This window comes from Cotesia glomerata, linkage group LG2, assembly GCF_020080835.1.
Source record: "Cotesia glomerata isolate CgM1 linkage group LG2, MPM_Cglom_v2.3, whole genome shotgun sequence".
Lineage (NCBI taxonomy): Eukaryota > Metazoa > Arthropoda > Insecta > Hymenoptera > Braconidae > Cotesia > Cotesia glomerata.
The window spans coordinates 4796317-4815536 of NC_058159.1; the positions used below are offsets into that span (position 1 = coordinate 4796317).

Below are 19220 nucleotides of genomic sequence, written 5' to 3' on the forward strand. Positions count from 1 at the left end.
ATTATATGCTATTAAATGTAATTATCTTTATAGAGTAGTCTTTTAAATTTATTAGTCAGTCAATACTTGGTAAATTATAAGTTTTATACTCACAATTATTTTATACTTGAAATTACAAGAAGACATTTTTTTGGAGTGTTTTTTATTTTATTTAAAATGTTTAAAACTTGAGTAAACATTTTTTTTAATAAAATTTTAAAAGCATAAATTAAATTAAAGTAAATAATTGTTTTAAGGAATTTTTAATTATTATTTTATAAAAAAATTTAAGCTTTCATAAATTATTTTTAAGTGATATTTAAAATATTTATTGACACAATAGTAATGAATAAAATAATTATAATTTATTTTTTATCATTTGCGCGGTAAAATTTATTTAAAAATTTGTTTTCTAGAGCGCGCTGCATTCTATTGCCAGAACTGATTAATTTTTCTTCCTTATCTTTGCTCCGAAATTTGTAACACCACAACCCGGCATAAATCTTCAATTAATACATAAAAAACTTTCTTTATTGGTTATGATTGCATTACCGTATGTTTATAATGTGCGAATAATTAAATAAAAATTCATAAATAAATTATGATTGGTGTGAAGTAGTGAATTTAATAAATTCTCAATTGTTGCGGGATTTTCGTTTGTAAAATAAACAATGAAGCTGTTGAAACCCAACTGGGTGTCTCATGATGGTATTTTATTTTTTATTTATTTATTTATTTATTATCTTACACTTGATAATTACTAATTAATTATTTTCAATTATTATCTACAGATTTTCCGATATTTTCTGTGGATATCCATCCTGATGGCAAGAGATTTGCTACTGGAGGCCAAGGTATTTTTTTTTTCTTTTTAATAAATCACACAGTCTATTACATTAATGACATATTAAATATTGAATTTAATCAGGAGGAGATTCTGGGAGAGTTGTCATCTGGAATATGGAGCCAGTTATCAGTGAAGCCACGGAACTAGATCAAAATTTTCCTAAGATGCTTTGTCAGCTAGACAATCATTTGGGTAATTATTTTTTTTGTTTTTTTATTTTACTATCAACTCCAAAATAAAATAAGTGACATTAAGATATATTTGATAATTTTTTTAATAAATAAATTATGACAAAAAAATATGACTCTGAAGTTGAAAAACATCAGAAATTTTATTGTAATTTTATAACAATTAAATTATTATGAAAAAAATTAAATAAAAAAATCCACACCTAGGAACCAAAAAAACTATTAATTCTATTTTTTTAAAAATAATCGGTATTATTAAGAGAATAAGCAAAATTTTGTGGCCTGTGTATTTATGTGATAAAATGGGTTTTTATCATTAAATTTGGTATCGTTGGAAAATTCTTGACCTGGAGTTGTACCTTTTCATGGTTTTATATCATTCTCACCAATAGTCAATTTGTGACGATAAGTATTTAGGCTACATTCGAAAATGCTCTATCTCTAGATAGATAATTAAGAAATGGCCTTGTATCTTGTGAACTATTGACATTTCTGAAGATATAAGCTCATCCTGATGTTACACTCATCAAGACCTTTCATTTGAGTACCCACATCAATTTTTTATATATTTATGTGTATTATATATATTAGGGTGCTTTTTTTTTTCAACTATTTTTTTTTTTTTTTTTCGGTCCCATCGTGAAATTTTGTTGCAAGTACACAAGGAAAAATACCCTGAAAGTTTGGGCCCTTAATATTGATATTAAGACTTCGACCCAGGCGTTTAAAGATTTCCCCTTAAAAAAACACAGAAACTCTGATTTTTTTATGTTTAAATTTCTATAGCTCAGTGGCATTTCATAGCATCGCTTTAACCATGGACGGATTTTTTTCAGAATTGAATGCTCTACAAAAGTGTCCACTGCGGCCAAGCCGTAACTCGAACCGGCGAGGTAGTACAGGCCTCTAAACTTGATTTTTCCATGAAATTCGCATTTATCTCGTAAATGACAAGAGCCACAGAAAAAATGTAACCAACAAACTTGTAGAAAATTTAATTTCCTACAAAAAAGGTCCTAAGCACCAAGTCGCTAAAATTAAAATTTTCAGAGATATTTAATGATCAATTTTTAGTAATTTCAAATGTTTATCGAAAATTGCGTCAAATTATAAAAAATATCTTTTAGAAATATTATCAAATATCTCCGAAAATATTGATTTTAGCGACTTGATGCTCAGGATCTTTTTTGTAGAAAATTGAATTTTGTCGTACATGTTTGTCGTTCACATTTTTTCTGTAGCTCTTGTCATTCACGAGATAAATGCGAAAAAACGCGAATTTCATAGAAAAATCAAGTTTAGAGGCCTGTACTACCTTGCCGGTTCGAGTTACGGCTTGGCCGCAATGGACACTTTTGTAGAGCATTCAATTTTGAAAAAAACCCGTCCATGGTCAAAGCGATGCTATGAAATGCCGCTGAGCTATAGAAATTTAAACATAAAAAAATCAGAGTTTCTGTGTTTTTTTAAGGGGAAATCTTTAAATGCTTGGGTCGAGGTCTTAATATCAATATTAAGGGCCCAAACTTTCAGGGTATTTTTTTTTAGGTACTTGCAACAAATTTTCACGATGAGACCGAAAAAAAAAAAAATTGTTGAAAAAAAAAAAGCACCCTAATATATATGTATATATGAAAAATATATGAAAATGCATGTGGGTACTCAAATGAAAGCTCTTGATGAGTGTAACATCGGGATGAGCTTATGTTTTTAAAAACGTCAATAGTTAAAAAAGTACAGTGCAATTTAACAAAATTCATTATTTAATAAAGCAAAATCTTATTTGTTTATAGTTCACAAGTCACTGCAGTTACATACTGACTGCAATGTTGCTAGTATTTTATAATTAATTTGTTAAATACAATTTAAAAATAGTCAAATTTCTGCTAATTATAGTATTACAAAATAAAACATATTTTTTATCATTGACTTTCAGCTTGTGTAAACTGTGTGCGATGGAGCGCTGGAGGTCTTCTGGCCTCCGGAGGTGACGACAAGGTAATTATGATTTGGCGCTATCACGGGAGTGGAGGAAGCGCGTCATTTGGTGGTAAATCCAGTGTCGAGAGCTGGCGATGCGCTTCGACACTCAGATGCCACGAAGGAGACGTGCTAGACCTGGCCTGGGCACCCCACAGTCCTTGGCTAGCATCTGCGTCCGTTGACAACAGCATCATTATCTGGGACGCCTCCAACTTCCCAAATATCATCGCGATTCTCAAAGGTCACACGGGTCTCGTCAAAGGTGTCACATGGGACCCCGTTGGCAAGTATTTGGCTTCCCAGTCAGATGATAAATCTCTGAAGGTTTGGAGAACCACGGATTGGAGCGAGGCGACTTCGATAACAGATCCTTTTGTTGAATGTGGTGGTACAACTCATGTTTTAAGATTATCTTGGAGTCCAGATGGTCAGCATTTGGTATCAGCTCATGCCATGAATGGCGGAGGACCTACTGCTCAGATAATTGAGCGAGATGGTTGGACATATGACAAAGATTTTGTTGGTCACCGTAAAGCTGTTACCTGTGTAGTATGTTTTAATTATTTAATTATTCAAATCTAAATATTTTGGTAAATTAATAACAATGTATTGTTAAATTATTTACAGAGATTTAACAGCAATATATTCCAAAAGAAACAAGGTGGATCTTCAAAAGCGCGTGAATATTGTTGTCTGGCAATTGGTTCTCGTGATCGTGCACTTTCGGTGTGGCTTACATCATTAAAAAGACCTCTGATGGTCATCAACGAATTGTTCACCCACTCCGTGCTAGATGCAAGCTGGTCGCCATGTGGCTTAAGATTAGCTGCTTGCTCTTGGGACGGTACCGTAGCGTTTATGGAATTCACCCAACAAGAATTAGGTCGGCCGCTAAGTCCTGAAGAACAGGTTCGTAATTTTTTTTTAATTTTTCGTCACGCGTATTAAAATTCTGACGTAAATTTAAATAGTATTTTTTAATGTTTAATTTAATGGTTGAATAATTTTTTAATTCCATCGAAATCTACATCGTTAAAAGAATAAGCAGAATTTTATGGTCAGTGTATTTATATGATTAAATGGGTTTTATGGTTAAATTTGATATTGTTGGAAAAGTTTTGACCTGGAGTTGTGCCATGAAAAGGCTTTCATGGTTTCATATCACTCTCACCAATAGTCAATTTATTATGATAAGTATTTATGCTGCATTCGAAAATGCCCTATTTCTAGATACATAATTAAGAAATGACCTTGTATCTCGTGAACTATTGACATTTTTAAGAATATAAGCTCACCCCGATGTTATACTCATCGAGACCTTTCATTTGAGTACCCACATCAATTTTTCATACATTTATATATATTATATATATTTATATATAAAAAATATATTAAAATGCATGTGGGTACTCAAATGAAAGCTCTTGATGAGTGTAACATCGGGGTGAGCTTATATTTTTAAAAATGTCAATATTTAAGAAAGTACAGTGCAATTTAACAAAGGTCATTATTTAAGAAAGCAAAATTTTATGTACTTATAGTTCAAAAGTCACGGCAGTCACATAGTGACTGCAAGGTCGCTAGTTTTCATTATTAATCAACAAGACTAGTTAAATATTGATATTCTTTATTAATTACTTAACTTGTTATTAACTAATTACTCTTGAAATTTTATCATAGAACAATCTTCACGATCGTTTATACGGCAAGTCATTGGTTCACGGAGGGTTCACAGTAATGGAAGCACCAGTTTTGTTGAATATGAAACCACCAGCACCAGCAACTCAATCACAACCCGCTCAACCAGTTTCAAACGGTTTCTCTTCTTCAGTTTCATCGTCGCCTTCTCCTATAAAAGCTCCGATAAATAAACAAATAGAAATGAGAACTTCTGATGGACGAAGACGAATCACGCCAATGTTCATTCCTCCCCCACCAGATACAGTGTAAAATATTTTTTATCAACGTACTTCAATGATTATTTAGAATTTATGAACAACTAACTAAAAAAAAAAATTATTTCAGAAATTCTAGTGAAAGTACCGACACCACAGCAGCGATAAAAAATACTCCAACTTTTTCAAGCACATCTCAGATTAAAAGTTCTATCGTAATTGAGAAACGTGACGACGTCGTTGCGCCTAACGTTACTACGACGACAAACATGGCGACGCCGTCAACATCGGCACCAGGACTTACGTTGAAGCGTCGCGACCCAACAACCGCTCGGCCTAATCATCATCATCACCATCATCATCATCATCATGGTCGAAAGCTGCGTTTGGTAAACGATAAACAAGGCAGCATTGTGTTTCCGGCGTTGAAACCCGTAGGTTCTCTGTCACACCAAGCCGCTCACTATGCTGTGACAGTCACAAACAATCAAAATTTAGCTCATCTACAAGTCTTCCGAGGCACCGACTCAGAACCGACGTGGAACCTTCACTTAGGCTACAGTGCTGTCGCTTTGGCTGCTTCTGCGGCTGTCATCGCCGTAGGATTGGAAGACGGAAGTATCCATACGTTTGATCCTACGAAAGGATCACGACCTGCACCGCCTTTGGCTCCACCAGCTCCTCTTGCTAAACTCCATGCTGTCGGTAATGCAGTCATGGTGATATCTTGCTGCGGTGCTGTTCGTGTTTGGGAAATCGGCAGCACGTCAAAACTTATTGTATCTACTTCTGCTAGTCATTTAGCAGCTTTTGGAGGGTCTTTACTTTCTTGTACGCTGTACAATGGAATGCCGCATCTCGGATTTACTAATGCTCGAGCATATATTTACAATAAAGATATGGGTAAATTTTTTTTATAAAAATTTATTAAGACATCTAGATTATTATTAAATATTTTTAATTTGGAACTTCACTCTATATTCAAGCAAAGATATAATATCGCGTTACTAATGCCAAAAGGGTATATTCGATGGTTTTCAGTCTCACTTCCAAAAATCAATTTTTCGTTAAATTTTGACGTTTTAAGGTCCTTAGAAGTTACTATGACTATTTTTTCATATATGTTCTTTAGGCATGACATTAAAGTTAGCAGCCACTTGACAATTTTTTAATTCTATTTAACAAACAAATTTATTTCGAAAAATTATTTTTAAAAAATTGCATTTTTAATTTTTTTTAATTTCTACATGTCAATTTTTTTTCTTATTTTTATTTGTCAAAAATATTATTAAAATTATCAAGTACCTACCTGCTAAATTAATTTGAATTCTTTAGGCTTAAAAAATTTATTTTCTTAAAGTCAAAAGGGCGTATGTTGAAAAAAAATTTTTTTACGTTTTTCAACCAGATTTTCACTTTTATTTATTTGCTAGTTGATTGGAGAACAAAAAAAATTTTTTATACGCTCTTTTGGCATTAGTAACACGATATAATATTTCAGATTTATGATGAAGAAAACATATATCATCAATTATTATTATTTAATTTTTACAATTAATTAATTATTGTTTTTTAGGAACATGGTTACTAGTTGGAGACAGTCATGATCCAGTTTGGCGTTGGTCAGCCCAAAGTGCATCGACTTTAGTTGGTAGCAGAACACCACGTGGTCCATTGTCTTCATTGCAAGAAGCATTGAATCGAACCGCCGGCGGTATAATGCCTAGTCCAAGACCACCACACAATGGCTCGAGTGTTGTTTCGTATCTAGAACAACAGTTACTGGCTTCAAAAGCTTTAGGCAGTCAGCAAGAATATATCCATTGGTTCATGGCTTTAATTTCGTTTCTATTAACTCAAGGTAAATTTATATTTTATTTATATTTATTAAGATGTAATAATTGATAAAAAATTTTATTTTTAGATGGGCTGGAAAAAAGATTACGAATAATGCTTGATGATCTGATGGGACCAAGTCACAGCACTGCGGCCAAAAGTATGTGGGACCCAATGATTCTTGGTATTAGAAAGCACAAGCTTTTGGCAGATGCTCTTGGAGTAATCGGCGGACATTTACGGTGGCAGAGATTATATTTAGAGTATTCTGAACAATTAGCTTCGCTCAAAAGCTAAATTGAAGATCAATTAAATAAAATTAATCAATCAACTAATTAACTTATTAAAATAAAAACTAACACTAAAACTAAAAGTGAAAAAATCTAAAGTCTACAGTGATATTTCTAAGTAAGTTTACACAAAAGCAATTTATATTTTTATCATTATTCTAAGGAGATAAAAATAACAGAAAAAGTAAACAAAAAAATTTATATTGACTAATTGTCATTGTACTGTATGGAAAAATTTTTTGATATTGATAATAATAAGTTAAATAATTTATTTTCCAAGGAATTAAAAACTTTTTTTTTAATCCAATCTTTTTCATCCGATCTAAAAAAACCCAGAGTTTAATTAATAAATGTCCAGAATTAAAAATTCTATTTTTTTTATAATTATTAATTTTAAAAAATTTTATTCCAGGTGTCTTAAATAAAAATAAAAATTTTTTTTAATAAGCTTTGTTTATTTTTTTATATATAAAAATATATAATAAAGCTTGTGCATTTTATTAGTAGCGAATTTTTAAATTAAACTAGCTGACAAGCTATTATAATTACCTTCAATAAATTTTTCGCTTAGTGTACATACCAGTAGATTATCAGACATAAATAATTGGTTAATTATTTATGAATAAATCTTTCGAAGCACCATTTGATTAATATATTAAATACATGAAATAGAATATTTAAGTAAAGTTTTGATTGTTTACTTTTAATAAATCATTGATAATTGAAATGAAATATTGACAACGACAAATATACATTTAAACCATAAATTAAATACATATTTTTGAGTCGGGTCTCCTTAATAATAAGGAGTTTTATAATTAAATTTAATAATAATAATGTAGATAATTAAATCTATGTATGTACAAAATATTGATCCGGCACTTTGATTAAATCTTGATTATCTTTATAGATTTATAGGAATTGTTTAAGGCGTTGATGAGTCTGTTACAGTTTCAAGTAATTATAATTTTTAGTTAATTAATTAATTACAAAGGTGGAGGACCATTGGGATATTCGACAACTGGAGTAAATGTCCTGGCAATGTTGTTTGAGAGCATACAGCTGTAGTCGTCCTCAGCTGTAGGCACCAGAGAAGCAACACCGAGTAATAATAACATCAATGCTTGAATTGGTAAGGAAGCTCTTAATACACGACCTAAGAAACGGTATCCACGTACTAATACCGTTCGATCTCTTTCGTCACCACTGCAACAGATGTGTAAATAATAAACAATTAATTATCGATATTTATTTTAGTATATACATTAAAAAAAAGGCCATTCGGCATCCGCCAAGATGGAAGGTAGATTTCATATAATCTATGATTTTAATAACAATATTATAATAATAAAAAATGATTTAGATGATGTTCAGCTTTGTACATTTTTGTTATAATTATTGAAAAGTAAATTTATTATAGGTGAAATCAAAGAGAATTTTATAAGCTTTCAAATGGGATACAGAAAATTGGATCTAGAAAATTTTAAATGGCTACCATTTCTAAACTATTTGACGGATTTAGCTCATTTTTTAAATAATTCAAGCTAATTGTTTACAGAATAAGTCTACCAAGTTTCATGAAGATTCATTGAGAATTGTGGAAGTTATCGTGTTCACAAGCCGCGCGTTATATTACTTGAATATATATAAGGTAAAAGACCCAGTTATTGACACTGGCCTAGTTGATTGACACTTGCAATTTTATTCTAATTAAAAAAATAAAATGTTCTCAAAAAATCATTTATCTCAAAATTTATTATTCAAAAATTATATTTATTAATTTATTAGAGTCGATTTGTTTTATTTAATTAAGATAAAATTACAAGTGTCAATAACTGGGTTTTTTACCTAACTTCATTTTTAAGCCTTACTTGACTAAATAATTAATATCGTAAGGAATATCTATGTGAGTTTTGACACAAGGGCCAATGCAATAGATTTTATGAAATTTACCTAATTAATTTAGTTTAAAAAATAAATTTTATGTTGCTACTGCAAATATTTATAGTTTAAAAAATATAACTATCATAATTTGTTGTTTTACTTTGTACATAAAGCATAAAAACGTGGATAAAAAAAAAAACATACTCATTACTGGATGATTGGCCGTGTAGACTGGTTGTCGAGGAAGCTCCGTCGAGCAGCTATAATTGAGCAAAAAAAAACACAAAACGTAAAGTACAAGTGCAAGTGTTGGTGAGTCTTACATAAAAAAATTATAAATTACAATTACAATATAATATAAAATACAATCTAAAAATATTTATCTTAAAATATTATCTGGATTATTATTTAATTAAGCGTACTAATTTTAATAGTATTTTAACGATAATTAATTAATAAATAAATTCAGATAATATTTTAGTACGTGTGTAACGACAACGGTGCTCCTACTATGCAGGTACAATTTACGATTTAATTACTATTCAATAATAGTCATCAAACACGTACGCGTAATTAGTCTACTCGGTAAAAAATTTCAAAAAATTTTTTTAAGCAGTTCATTTAATTATTTTAGTAATTAGATTTGCTTACATCGTTAGAGAGTGAGGCTAGCGACGATGAAGTGGCAGCAAGTCCGACTTCTTTGGGGTCTAATCCAAGAGCTGCACCGAGTTTCAGTGCATATATGCCGGTTAATCGTCGTAATGATTGCAACCGAAGCTTTAGTTCGTGCAAACGACCGCGGATTTCCATACTTTCGTCCAATAAATGGTGCGCTGACTCTTCAAGTGATACCACTCGTGGTTCACAACGTTCTAAATCACTTCTTAATTCCCTGTAATTAAATAATTTTTACAAAATTTAAATCATTTATTGTAAAATCTTGATAAAAGATTAATTAATTGACTATTAATATTGATTGTAAAAAATTACCTGAATTTATTGTACTTGGATTTAATAACATCAACATTATCAGCCAAATCGATGGGCTCGTTAGCTTGGATGGAATTTTCCGTTCTCTCTAGCCAGCTGAGCAGTTCTTCGACAATCCGGTGAAACTGTTGGTTGCCCATCAGAGCAGACTGCAACGCAGATTGCCAAGTTCGCGCGGTAGAACAGACGCGTTCCCACCTTGAGTTAGCGGTCGCAAGACGATCGCGAAGTTCTTGAGCCCGTTCGACATCTTCCGTGTGGTCTGCGAGATGCGAGCCGACTATGTTCAGACTAATCACGATGCTTTTATGACTGTCCAGGTCCAAGAGGAACTCACGGTGGTCTTGAATAATGTCCTCTAGGTCTTCGATGTTGCTCGGCGGGGAACTTTGCTCGCTTTGAATCCCTTCCGCGTATTCTAACCACTTCTCGAGTCGCCAGAGGTCTATGTCCAGCTGCGCCCAGTTTCGTCGCGAACACAGTGGACATGTAAGTCTACCCTGATCGCTGTTGAATAAATTTATTATTTATTAGCATAAATGTCAATTAATGTTTTTGATTTATCAATTTAATTATGCAGTTACAATTTACTTTTTTTAGAGGAAAAAATTAATTAAGAACTGAATAATTGTTTAATAATTAACGCATGATACTGAAATTTAGAAACATTTGATAATTTTTAGGATTTTTTTAATAAACTTAGCAACCTTGTATTAGCACTATGTGACTGCCGTGACTTGTGAACTATAAATAAATAAAATTTTGCTTTATTAAATAATGACTTTTGTTAAATTGCACTGTACTTTTTTAACTATTGACGTTTTTAAAGATATAAGCTCACCCTGATATTACACTCATCAAGAGCTTTCATTTGAGTACCCACATGCATTTTCATATATTTTTCATATATACATATATATATATATATATATATAAATATATATATATATATATATATATATGAAAATATATGAAAAATTGATGTGGGTACTCAAATGAAAGGTCTTGATGAGTGTAACATCGGGATGAGCTTATATCTTTAAAAATGTCAATAGTTCTCAAGATATAAGGTCATTTCTTAATTATTGATATTATTAAAGATGTAAGCTCATATTGATGTTACACTCATCAAGAGCTTTCATTTGAGTACCCAAATGCATTTTGACAAATTTTTGATATATACATATATATAATATATATAAATATATGAAATATTGATGTGGGTACTCAAATGAAAGGTCTCGATGAGTGTAATTTCGGGATGAGCTTATATCTTCAAAAATTCCAATAGTTCACAAGATACAAGGTCATTTCTTAATTATTGATATTATTAAAGATATAAGCTCATCCCGATGATACACTCATCAAGAGCTTTCATTTGAGTACCCACATGGATTTTGATATATTTTTCATATATATATATATATATGAAAAATTGATGTGGGTACTCAAATGAAAGGTCTTGATGAGTATAACATCGGGATGAGCTTATATCTTTAAAAATTTCAATAGTTCGCAAGATACAAGGCCATTTCTTAATTATCTATCTGGAGATAGATAAAAGGCACAAATTCAAGTCAAGACCTTTGCAATGACATTAAATTTCACTAAAAAAATCGATTTTATCATATGACTATCCTGGAGACAAAATTTTTTTCATTCTCTTAATAATATAGATTAGAGCGAGAAAAATTTATAAAAAAATTTCACATTTAAAAGTACAATTTTTTAAAAATTATACTCAAGATTTAGTTTACTTGTCAAATAAAGTCCAAAAAATTATCAAATGTCTGTTAATTTCAATGTCATATTAATTCTTGAATAATTTGTTAAGGAATTTTTTGAAAAAAAGAAAAAAGAATGAGTTGGAAAATTGTTAGATAGAGTTAGACTCACTGTTCACATGGAAGAGAGTAAGCGTTGACTAGAGGTGACCTGTCAATAAAGATTACCACAAGAATTTATTAGTCAGGTTTGGTTCTTCATGCACTTCAATCAATCAAATGTCAATTTTAATATAAGTTACAATATAAATTTTAAGGCATCACTGATTGTAAAGACGTTAATAATTAATGACAAATTCAGTTGACATGAAGATAAATTAGTAATTCACACAGTAGGAGTAAACAAACTGACCTTATTTCGCGAATTTGTTGCTCACGAGCTCGTGCTCGCACTACTGTACTTTCGTAGCGCATACTAAGATCGTTAACCTCGACGGTTTTGGCTACTTCGTCGTTCAATTTTCCATCTGCTGTCAATAGTCCGTGAAGATGTTTCGCCAGTTCAATTGCTGACTGACAACTTCCCATTAATTTTGCCTGAAAAGTAGGTTTATAATTATTTCATGAATTTTTATAGTTACGTGAATATCAAAATAAGTTTTAAAAGGTATCAATGCAATTTTTTTTTAAATAATATAATTATTACGAATTTAATTGGTAAGTAAAATCAAAAATTTTTAAACTTTGACTAATTTCAGTATCATATAAGTAAGTAAATAATTACAGTAGGTTAATTTTAAATGATACTGAATTTAGCAGACGTCTAATAATTTTTTAGATTTTTATAACAATTAAATAATAATAAAAAAAATTATGACATTGAAGTTAGCAGTCACTTGATAATTTTTTAATTTTATTTAACAAATTTTTTCTAGATAATTATTTTTATGATTTTTTTTTTTTTTTTTTTTTTTTTAATTTGTTTAAAGTCGCATAAACTACTAAGGTCATGAGCGACTACGGTAGGGGGTAAACTTTTGAGATTGGAACTCGTTTTATTTTTTGGGCTGAGCAGAATAATACACTTAAATATTGAAAATATTTTCATTGGAGTACGCCGGACTCGAACCCGGTCCAATGCTTTGGTAAGCAAGGGCCGGATCCGATAGGGCTACTGCGCGCCTTATAATTTTTTTAAATTTCTACAAGTCAATGTTTTTTCTTTTTTTTTTTGCTATAATTTATTTTTTTTTTAAATTCTAAAAATTATTAAATATTATCCAAATTAATTCTCATAAAAAATTTATCAAAAAAATTCCACATGTAAAAATTTTAAAAAATAATAAGAATTGTTAGAAAAAAATTTTTTTTTATTATCGATTTGTTATAAAAATTTTAAAAGTTGTTCAATGTCTTTTAATTTCAGTATCATTTATTTTTATAAATCACATTGATAACTGATAAAAATTCTTAGATTCAAAAATATAACCTCAACTTGTTAGGACATGACAGCTCACATTAATTTGAATATTATCGAAAAATATATCTTTTATTTATAAAAACAGAATTATTTATGAATAAATCAGATCATATTTAACCAACAATAAAATTTATAATTAATTAATTGTCAAATGACAGCTATAAAAAAATTCAAATTTCCCGCGAGAAAGTAAGACGCCATTTTGTTTTTTTTTAAATGTAGAGTGGGGGAAAAACGACCGTTAAAAAACAGAGACAGACTCCCAATTCAAATTGGTTCATCTCGTACCCGTGTTTACTCGAGACATCGTTCTATTGACTGAAAAGTATTTTTTGCGTATTCGTACCGGTGTTTTACAATTTTTGACATTGTTAAACAAAGACAACCGTGACAGTTCGGAAATTTTTGCATGATTTTTATTCAATAAGAAATTCTCAGTTTTTTTTAAGTGTATTTAAGTTTCAAGTTCAATAAAATGTGCAAAGTTGAGTGTAAGATAATAATAAAGTTAGCCGATGAAAATTAAGTTGGCCGACGTTTAAAAATTTTTAGAATTTTTTTTTATTGAAAAAATGATTAAAAAAAAATTAAAAAAAAATTTTCACTTGTAAAAAACTTTAAAAACTGTAAGTGCAATTTTTTAAAAATATTTTTTTGTTCTAATTTAATTATTAAAAAAAAATCAAAAAATTAAAATCGTCGGCTAACTTTAGTATTATAGTTAGCCGACGTTTTTAATTTTTTGTTTTTTTTTTTAATTATTAAATTTGAACTAAAAAATATTTTTTAAAAATTGCACGTATAGTTTTTCAAGTTTTTTACAATTGAAAATTTTTTTAATTTTTTCAATAAAAAAAATTCTAAAAATTTTTAATGTCGGCTAACTTAATTTTCATGAGTGTAAGTGCTGATAATGTGAAAATTCCTGGAGCAATAAATTAACATTCAACTTCAAAGTTTTTCATTCAACTCAATGTCTTCAAAATAATTCAAGTAAGCCATTGCTTTTTTCTGAAAATTATTTTATTGTTATCAATCATTTATTTTACTTGAAATGAAATAAATTGAAGCAATCTTTCATTATATTATTAAATGAAAGTCTGATATAAATTTAAAGTTAAGAAAAATATTTGTATTTTTAATTTTGAAAAAAACATTTTTTAAAGATCAAAGATTCTACGATAATTATTTTAATTCTAAAAATCGCAATTTTTAAATTAACTGATCATTTTATGACATCAAAGTTAGCAGTCACATGATTACTTTTTATTTTTTTTTTGATAAATAAATTTGTTCCGAAAAATTATTTTCAAAAAATTGCATTTTTAATTTTAAAAAATTTCTACATTTCAATTTTTTTTGCCATAATTTATTTGTCAAATTATGAAATATCTGCTAAATTAATTTTCATGATCATTTTATATCAGATGATAATTTTTAGGATTTTTTCCATCAAATAAATCAAAAACTAAATTTCTTTTTTAATTTCCACAAGAACTGGATAATTATCAGTCGCTTCCTATTTTCAATTTTATAAATTAGCAAAGATTTCCATCCTAATTACTAATTCAAACAAATTCCATTTTTCCACAATTAAAAAAAAAAAAAATAAATCAGATACTTTTAAAAAAAACTCACAATATTCTTAGCCGTGGAAGCAAGTCCCGGTCCAGGAGTCGGTTCAGGAGATATCGCATCCTCTAGCTCTTCAAGCGCATTGCGACACTCGCTCAAAGCCGATTGAAGCTCAATCAAATAAGCATCACACGAAGTCATCTTCGTGAGCCTGGGTAGAGTATCTACTTGAACGGCACTATCCTGTTCAAACTTCAAAGTCTCAACTTGAACGGCCTCATCGACCTCCATTTTATCACTGCTCTCCTCAAACTGTGTCTTCAAAGTAGCCACTCGACTCTTAATATCTTGCCATAGCAGTTGGTATTCATCAACAAGCTCTTGAATAGCCGGCACATCATTAGGCGCGCAATCTTGCATTACAATCAGCGCAAGTTCATCAGCCCTTTGCAAAGTCCTGCTCTGGACAGCCAGTTCCTTCTCAATTTCCATAATCTGCTGTAGCCTGCGCCTCACCGAAACCTTCTGCTCCAAGTGTTGAACTTGGGTCAGCTTAACGTCAACCTGAGTCAACCCTACAACCGCAGAACCATGAGCAGTTATAAACTCGCGATAGGCTTTCTGTTCGCGTCTGAGAGCCGAAATGATTGAATTGGCTCGCGGTTTGAGCGCTTGCCATCGATCTAAAAGTAACCTGACATCCACCGTAAGCGCCTTGAAGTTCTCAGGTTCCAGTCCACTTTTAGCAAGCCTGCTGTAACTCTGCTCGATAATAACCAGCGCGGGTTTATGCGCGTCAATGTCTTTTAAAACCCGACGAGTCTTGGTTAGTATCTGCTCGCCTTCTTTGCTCGTTTTGTCCAACCCCTCTTCTAGCCCCAGTAATTCTTTCTCAACATCCGCAATCCATTGCTCTTGCTCCCGCTTAACCTTATCCAGCTCTTGTACCAGTTTCCAGGCAATAATAATCTTTCTCTTGCGCTCCGCAGATCTGACACAAGTAGACTTCCATCTTTTCTCCAGCCCCTTCATCCCCGACTTTATCGGCTCGGTGTTAAATGAAGCCTTCCAAGCATCACAATCATTCAGCAAAATTTCACAAAGATTAAGTACTTCACCAATCTTCCCACTTTCATCTTCAATAGTCTTCTGAAGCATCTCATGGTCTTCCAGCTTCTTATCAATCGTCTTCTGGGTCTTACTTTCAATGACAAACGCCTCCGTCAGCTGCAATTCAACCTTTCCAAGCCACCCGCGAATTTCTGCGATGCTCTTCTCCAATAAGTTCATAGTCTGCATCAAATCCAGCAGCTTGGTAGTCCTGGCCTTTCCAGCATTGAGTAACCTCGCCCAGCGCTCGTTAATGTCATCCAGTGACCTCTGAATAAGCTCTCCGTCTTCTTTATCAGCAATATCAACCAGCTCCAGGCCGGTAGTTTGCAGCCAGTCGAGCTCACGCTGCTTTAAGGCCATTTCTGCGTGGAGCTCGCCTTCCAGCCGCTTTAAAGCTTCTTCAGGCTCTTCTAGCGACGAATCGCAACTATTGATCCTCGTTTCTGCATCAGTGACCCAGACAAAGAACCTCGTTAATCTCTTGTCCCATTTTCCTCTCAAACTAAGCCGCTCCCCGAGTTTGTAGACCAGCAAGGCGAGCTGGTGCTCCAAATCACCGTGCTGCTGCCAGAGAAGAGAATTATGTTGGTTGAGGCTCTTCATATCCGAGGGAGAAAGACACTCACGAAGCTGCTCTGTTGTGACTCCTAAGACTTCTAAATGACTTGGGGCGTCGTTCAGTTTAGCTCTTAACTGCTGCAGCGAATCTAATTGCTGCTTCACGTGCTGTAAGTTACTCGAGGAGTTGTGAAACGCGGAGCTTATGGTCTGGCTTATATCTTGGAACCTTTTGGTGATGATAGCAGTCTGCTCGACATGTTGCTCGTTTAACTTTCGTATCCTGAGGACGAAATCGCGCCAAGTTTCTAAGCTAGCACGTAAATTAGTTATTCTTTGTGTATTAGCTGCGTGCTCCATGCGAATTGAAACTGCGAGCGCTTCTTCACAGTCGTTTAACAAGGAGTCCTGCTGAACTGATAAAGAATTTATTTGGGCTTCTCCGGTAGGTACTTTTTCTAATAAAGATTCTATTTTACTGATTATTTTATCCAGTCTTCTAACGTGAATGAATCTCAATTGCAGCCGGCTCTTTTCTCGCTCGATTTCTTTCAACCAGGACAGTAATTTACTCTGGTCTAGTTTATATTTGTCCCAGGCGGTGAGTCGGTCGCGAACAGACGCATGTCTGTCCATGATTTTAGACAAAGTTTCATTGTGGAGGTTTGTTAGGATGTTGAACTGCTCGGCGACTGATAAGTCGCGGCCTTTTTCCGCCCGGATTGATAGAATCAGGTGCTGTTGGTCGGTGAGCAGGTTCTTGTGGACTTCGCAGAGGTTCCTGTGCTCTGATAGTCCGTTGTAGTCGCCTGGCATGTCGTTGGATAGGAATTCTTGCACGTGCGATAAGTACTCTTGCCAGAGACGGAGTGCTGCTGCGACATCCTCGGATCTGACTAGTCTCGCGGATAATCTGTGGTATTGTTGGAAGGTCTCGCGGAACACTCGCTGCCAGAGCTGGAGGACGTCGACCACGGAAGTTTCTGTGGTGGCTACGTCTAAAGCTCGGTCTTTTATTGACTGTAATTGCGGCTCCGTGCGAGTTAATGCTAGCAAGTGGTTCCGGAGAAGGTTCAGCTGTTCTTTGGATTCACCTTGACCCACTGTGATCAGGCTCTGTAATTTAAATGTGTTAATTATTAGTTGGTTGTTATTGTGATAATTGAAGAAAAAATTATTGTGTGCTAGGAATATCTAAGGATATTTTTATGTAATTATTGTTCTGTTGGTAGTAGACAATTTTTTAATCTGTAGAATCGATAGAGAATAATTGTTTAGTCATCTTGGAGTTGATAAAAAAAATTTATGTTTTTATTGGAAATTTTGGTTTGATTTATCGGGTTGAAAATGTAAAAAATTTTTATAAAAGGATTTTGTCTATTACACTGTAAAAAATTCGAAGTGAATAAATAAAATACTTCACGAAGCATATCTGAAGTTTTTTTTCTGTGGAATGATTTTGAATTTTGATTCGAAAAAAATTTTACGGAATTTTTAGACTAAAATAAATTTTTATTTAGCTGAAACAAGTTCGATGTGTCAAATTACTAACAAATACTTAAAAAATTTATTTTAAGTTTAAGTTTGTAAAAATTAATAATGTTTTTTTAAAAAATTTGGCTTTTTTATAACATTGAAGCAAAATTTGATAAATATTGTTGATAAATTCTAACATAAAAAGTAAAAAATAATAAATTATTAACTTTACTACGTTTAATTAAATAAAATTAATTACTTTAATGTTACTAAATTTAATGACACAGCTATTTTTAGGATTTCTCAACAAATAAATTATTACAGAAAATTTATCAAAAAATGCTATTTATAGAAATAGAAAAAATATATTGATACATTTCTTTTTTAATTAAATAAAATTTATTTGTCAAAAATATTTTATTAATTTTTAAAATCTTTAAATATTCATTTTGTGATTTTTAAACAGAATTCTTTATTTTTATTCCAGAGAAAAAAATAAAAAATTTACTCTGTGGAGTTTTTATTTATTGATAATATAAATAAAATCCTTCTCGAAAGGAATTTTACTCCAGAAGGATTACAATAATTAAAAATCATTAACTCCAAAAATTTTTTACAGTGTGCATAAAATTGAAAATCATAATTTATCGCTAAAAATTTGTATGAGTACTATTTTATTATTCGATCGTTACGAAAGCAAAGTTTTCTTGTGAATTAAGGGGAATAAAGTTTAGCAATGTAAAGTACGAAAATCTTTTAGGATGGGAAGGCGTTTAATCACTAGGTTTTGCTCTTATGGATTAGTTGGAGAACTCATTCAGTTTTCTCAGAGTTTTCTCACATCAGAGGTTCGAAGGTATCGTGACCAGAGGAAATAGCCACGTGTTTGAAGTGTATAAGTCCTTCGACCTTGACACAACAAATTGTTTCGGAACTACAATTAAAATATATGCCCTCGTGTGCGAGGATGATTGAGTTGTGCCAAGCACCTACTGCGCGTAAAGTGCTAACCCTGAAGAGTGATATAAGTAATACCTTGCTCAGGTATTTATTTACTTTACTCATTTTTAAAAATAATAAATTCTATATGTTTCAATGGATTTGCCCTTGGGGATTTGTTTAATTATTAAATAGCCTTGGGTATCAATTTAAAAAGATCCTCTGATTATCATTTTTTTTTAATTTTATACAAGCTCAAAAGCATAAAAATTTTATGTACAAACATTTAAATATTAGAAATTAAAAATAAAATCAACAATTTTGGAATTTTTTTTAAATTTCTACTCAAAGGATCATTTTTTGATTGATAAAAAAAAACGAAAATTTTAAATACAAAGATAAATACATTTAAGCGCAAAAGCATGAAAATTTTATGTACAAAAATTTAAGTATTAGAAAT

At 31.5% G+C, this 19220-nt stretch overlaps 2 protein-coding genes across 18 annotated transcripts in view; one reads left to right on the plus strand and one right to left on the minus strand.

Annotated features, from left to right (window-relative positions):
• Window positions 1-390: 390 nt before the first annotated feature.
• LOC123259895 (protein HIRA homolog) lies at window positions 391-7202 on the plus strand. The gene is made up of 9 exons (XM_044720694.1): window positions 391-687; window positions 771-833; window positions 908-1018; window positions 2951-3546; window positions 3625-3906; window positions 4678-4943; window positions 5023-5795; window positions 6469-6753; window positions 6817-7202. The coding sequence occupies exons 1-9, from the start codon at window positions 651-653 to the stop codon at window positions 7023-7025; spliced, it is 2622 nt and encodes an 873-aa protein (XP_044576629.1). The 5' UTR covers window positions 391-650; the 3' UTR covers window positions 7026-7202.
• Window positions 7203-7705: 503 nt separating this feature from the next.
• The window catches only part of LOC123259892 (nesprin-1), a 91088-nt gene continuing 79573 nt past the window's right edge, over window positions 7706-19220 (minus strand). For 14 of the 17 annotated variants that reach the window (XM_044720680.1, XM_044720677.1, XM_044720669.1 and 11 more), the window contains 7 exons: window positions 14738-17461; window positions 12032-12216; window positions 11792-11830; window positions 9896-10402; window positions 9554-9797; window positions 9107-9162; window positions 7706-8224 (listed from right to left, as the gene is read on the minus strand). In XM_044720680.1, the coding sequence (XP_044576615.1) occupies window positions 8005-8224; window positions 9107-9162; window positions 9554-9797; window positions 9896-10402; window positions 11792-11830; window positions 12032-12216; window positions 14738-17461 (3975 nt within the window). In that variant the 3' untranslated portion in view covers window positions 7706-8004. The remainder of the gene's footprint in view (window positions 8225-9106; window positions 9163-9553; window positions 9798-9895; window positions 10403-11791; window positions 11831-12031; window positions 12217-14737; window positions 17462-19220) is intronic. The other 3 variants (XM_044720686.1, XM_044720672.1, XM_044720681.1) reach the window with 2 other exon arrangements.

Bases quoted from the DNA above. Each gene is read 5' to 3' on its own strand.
- LOC123259895 (XM_044720694.1), top strand. From the start codon at position 651: ATGAAGCTGTTGAAACCCAACTGGGTGTCTCATGATG. The intron at 1,019-2,950 runs GTAATTATTTTT...ATTGACTTTCAG, and splicing joins TCAGCTAGACAATCATTTGG to CTTGTGTAAACTGTGTGCGA. The intron at 5,796-6,468 runs GTAAATTTTTTT...ATTGTTTTTTAG, and splicing joins TATTTACAATAAAGATATGG to GAACATGGTTACTAGTTGGA.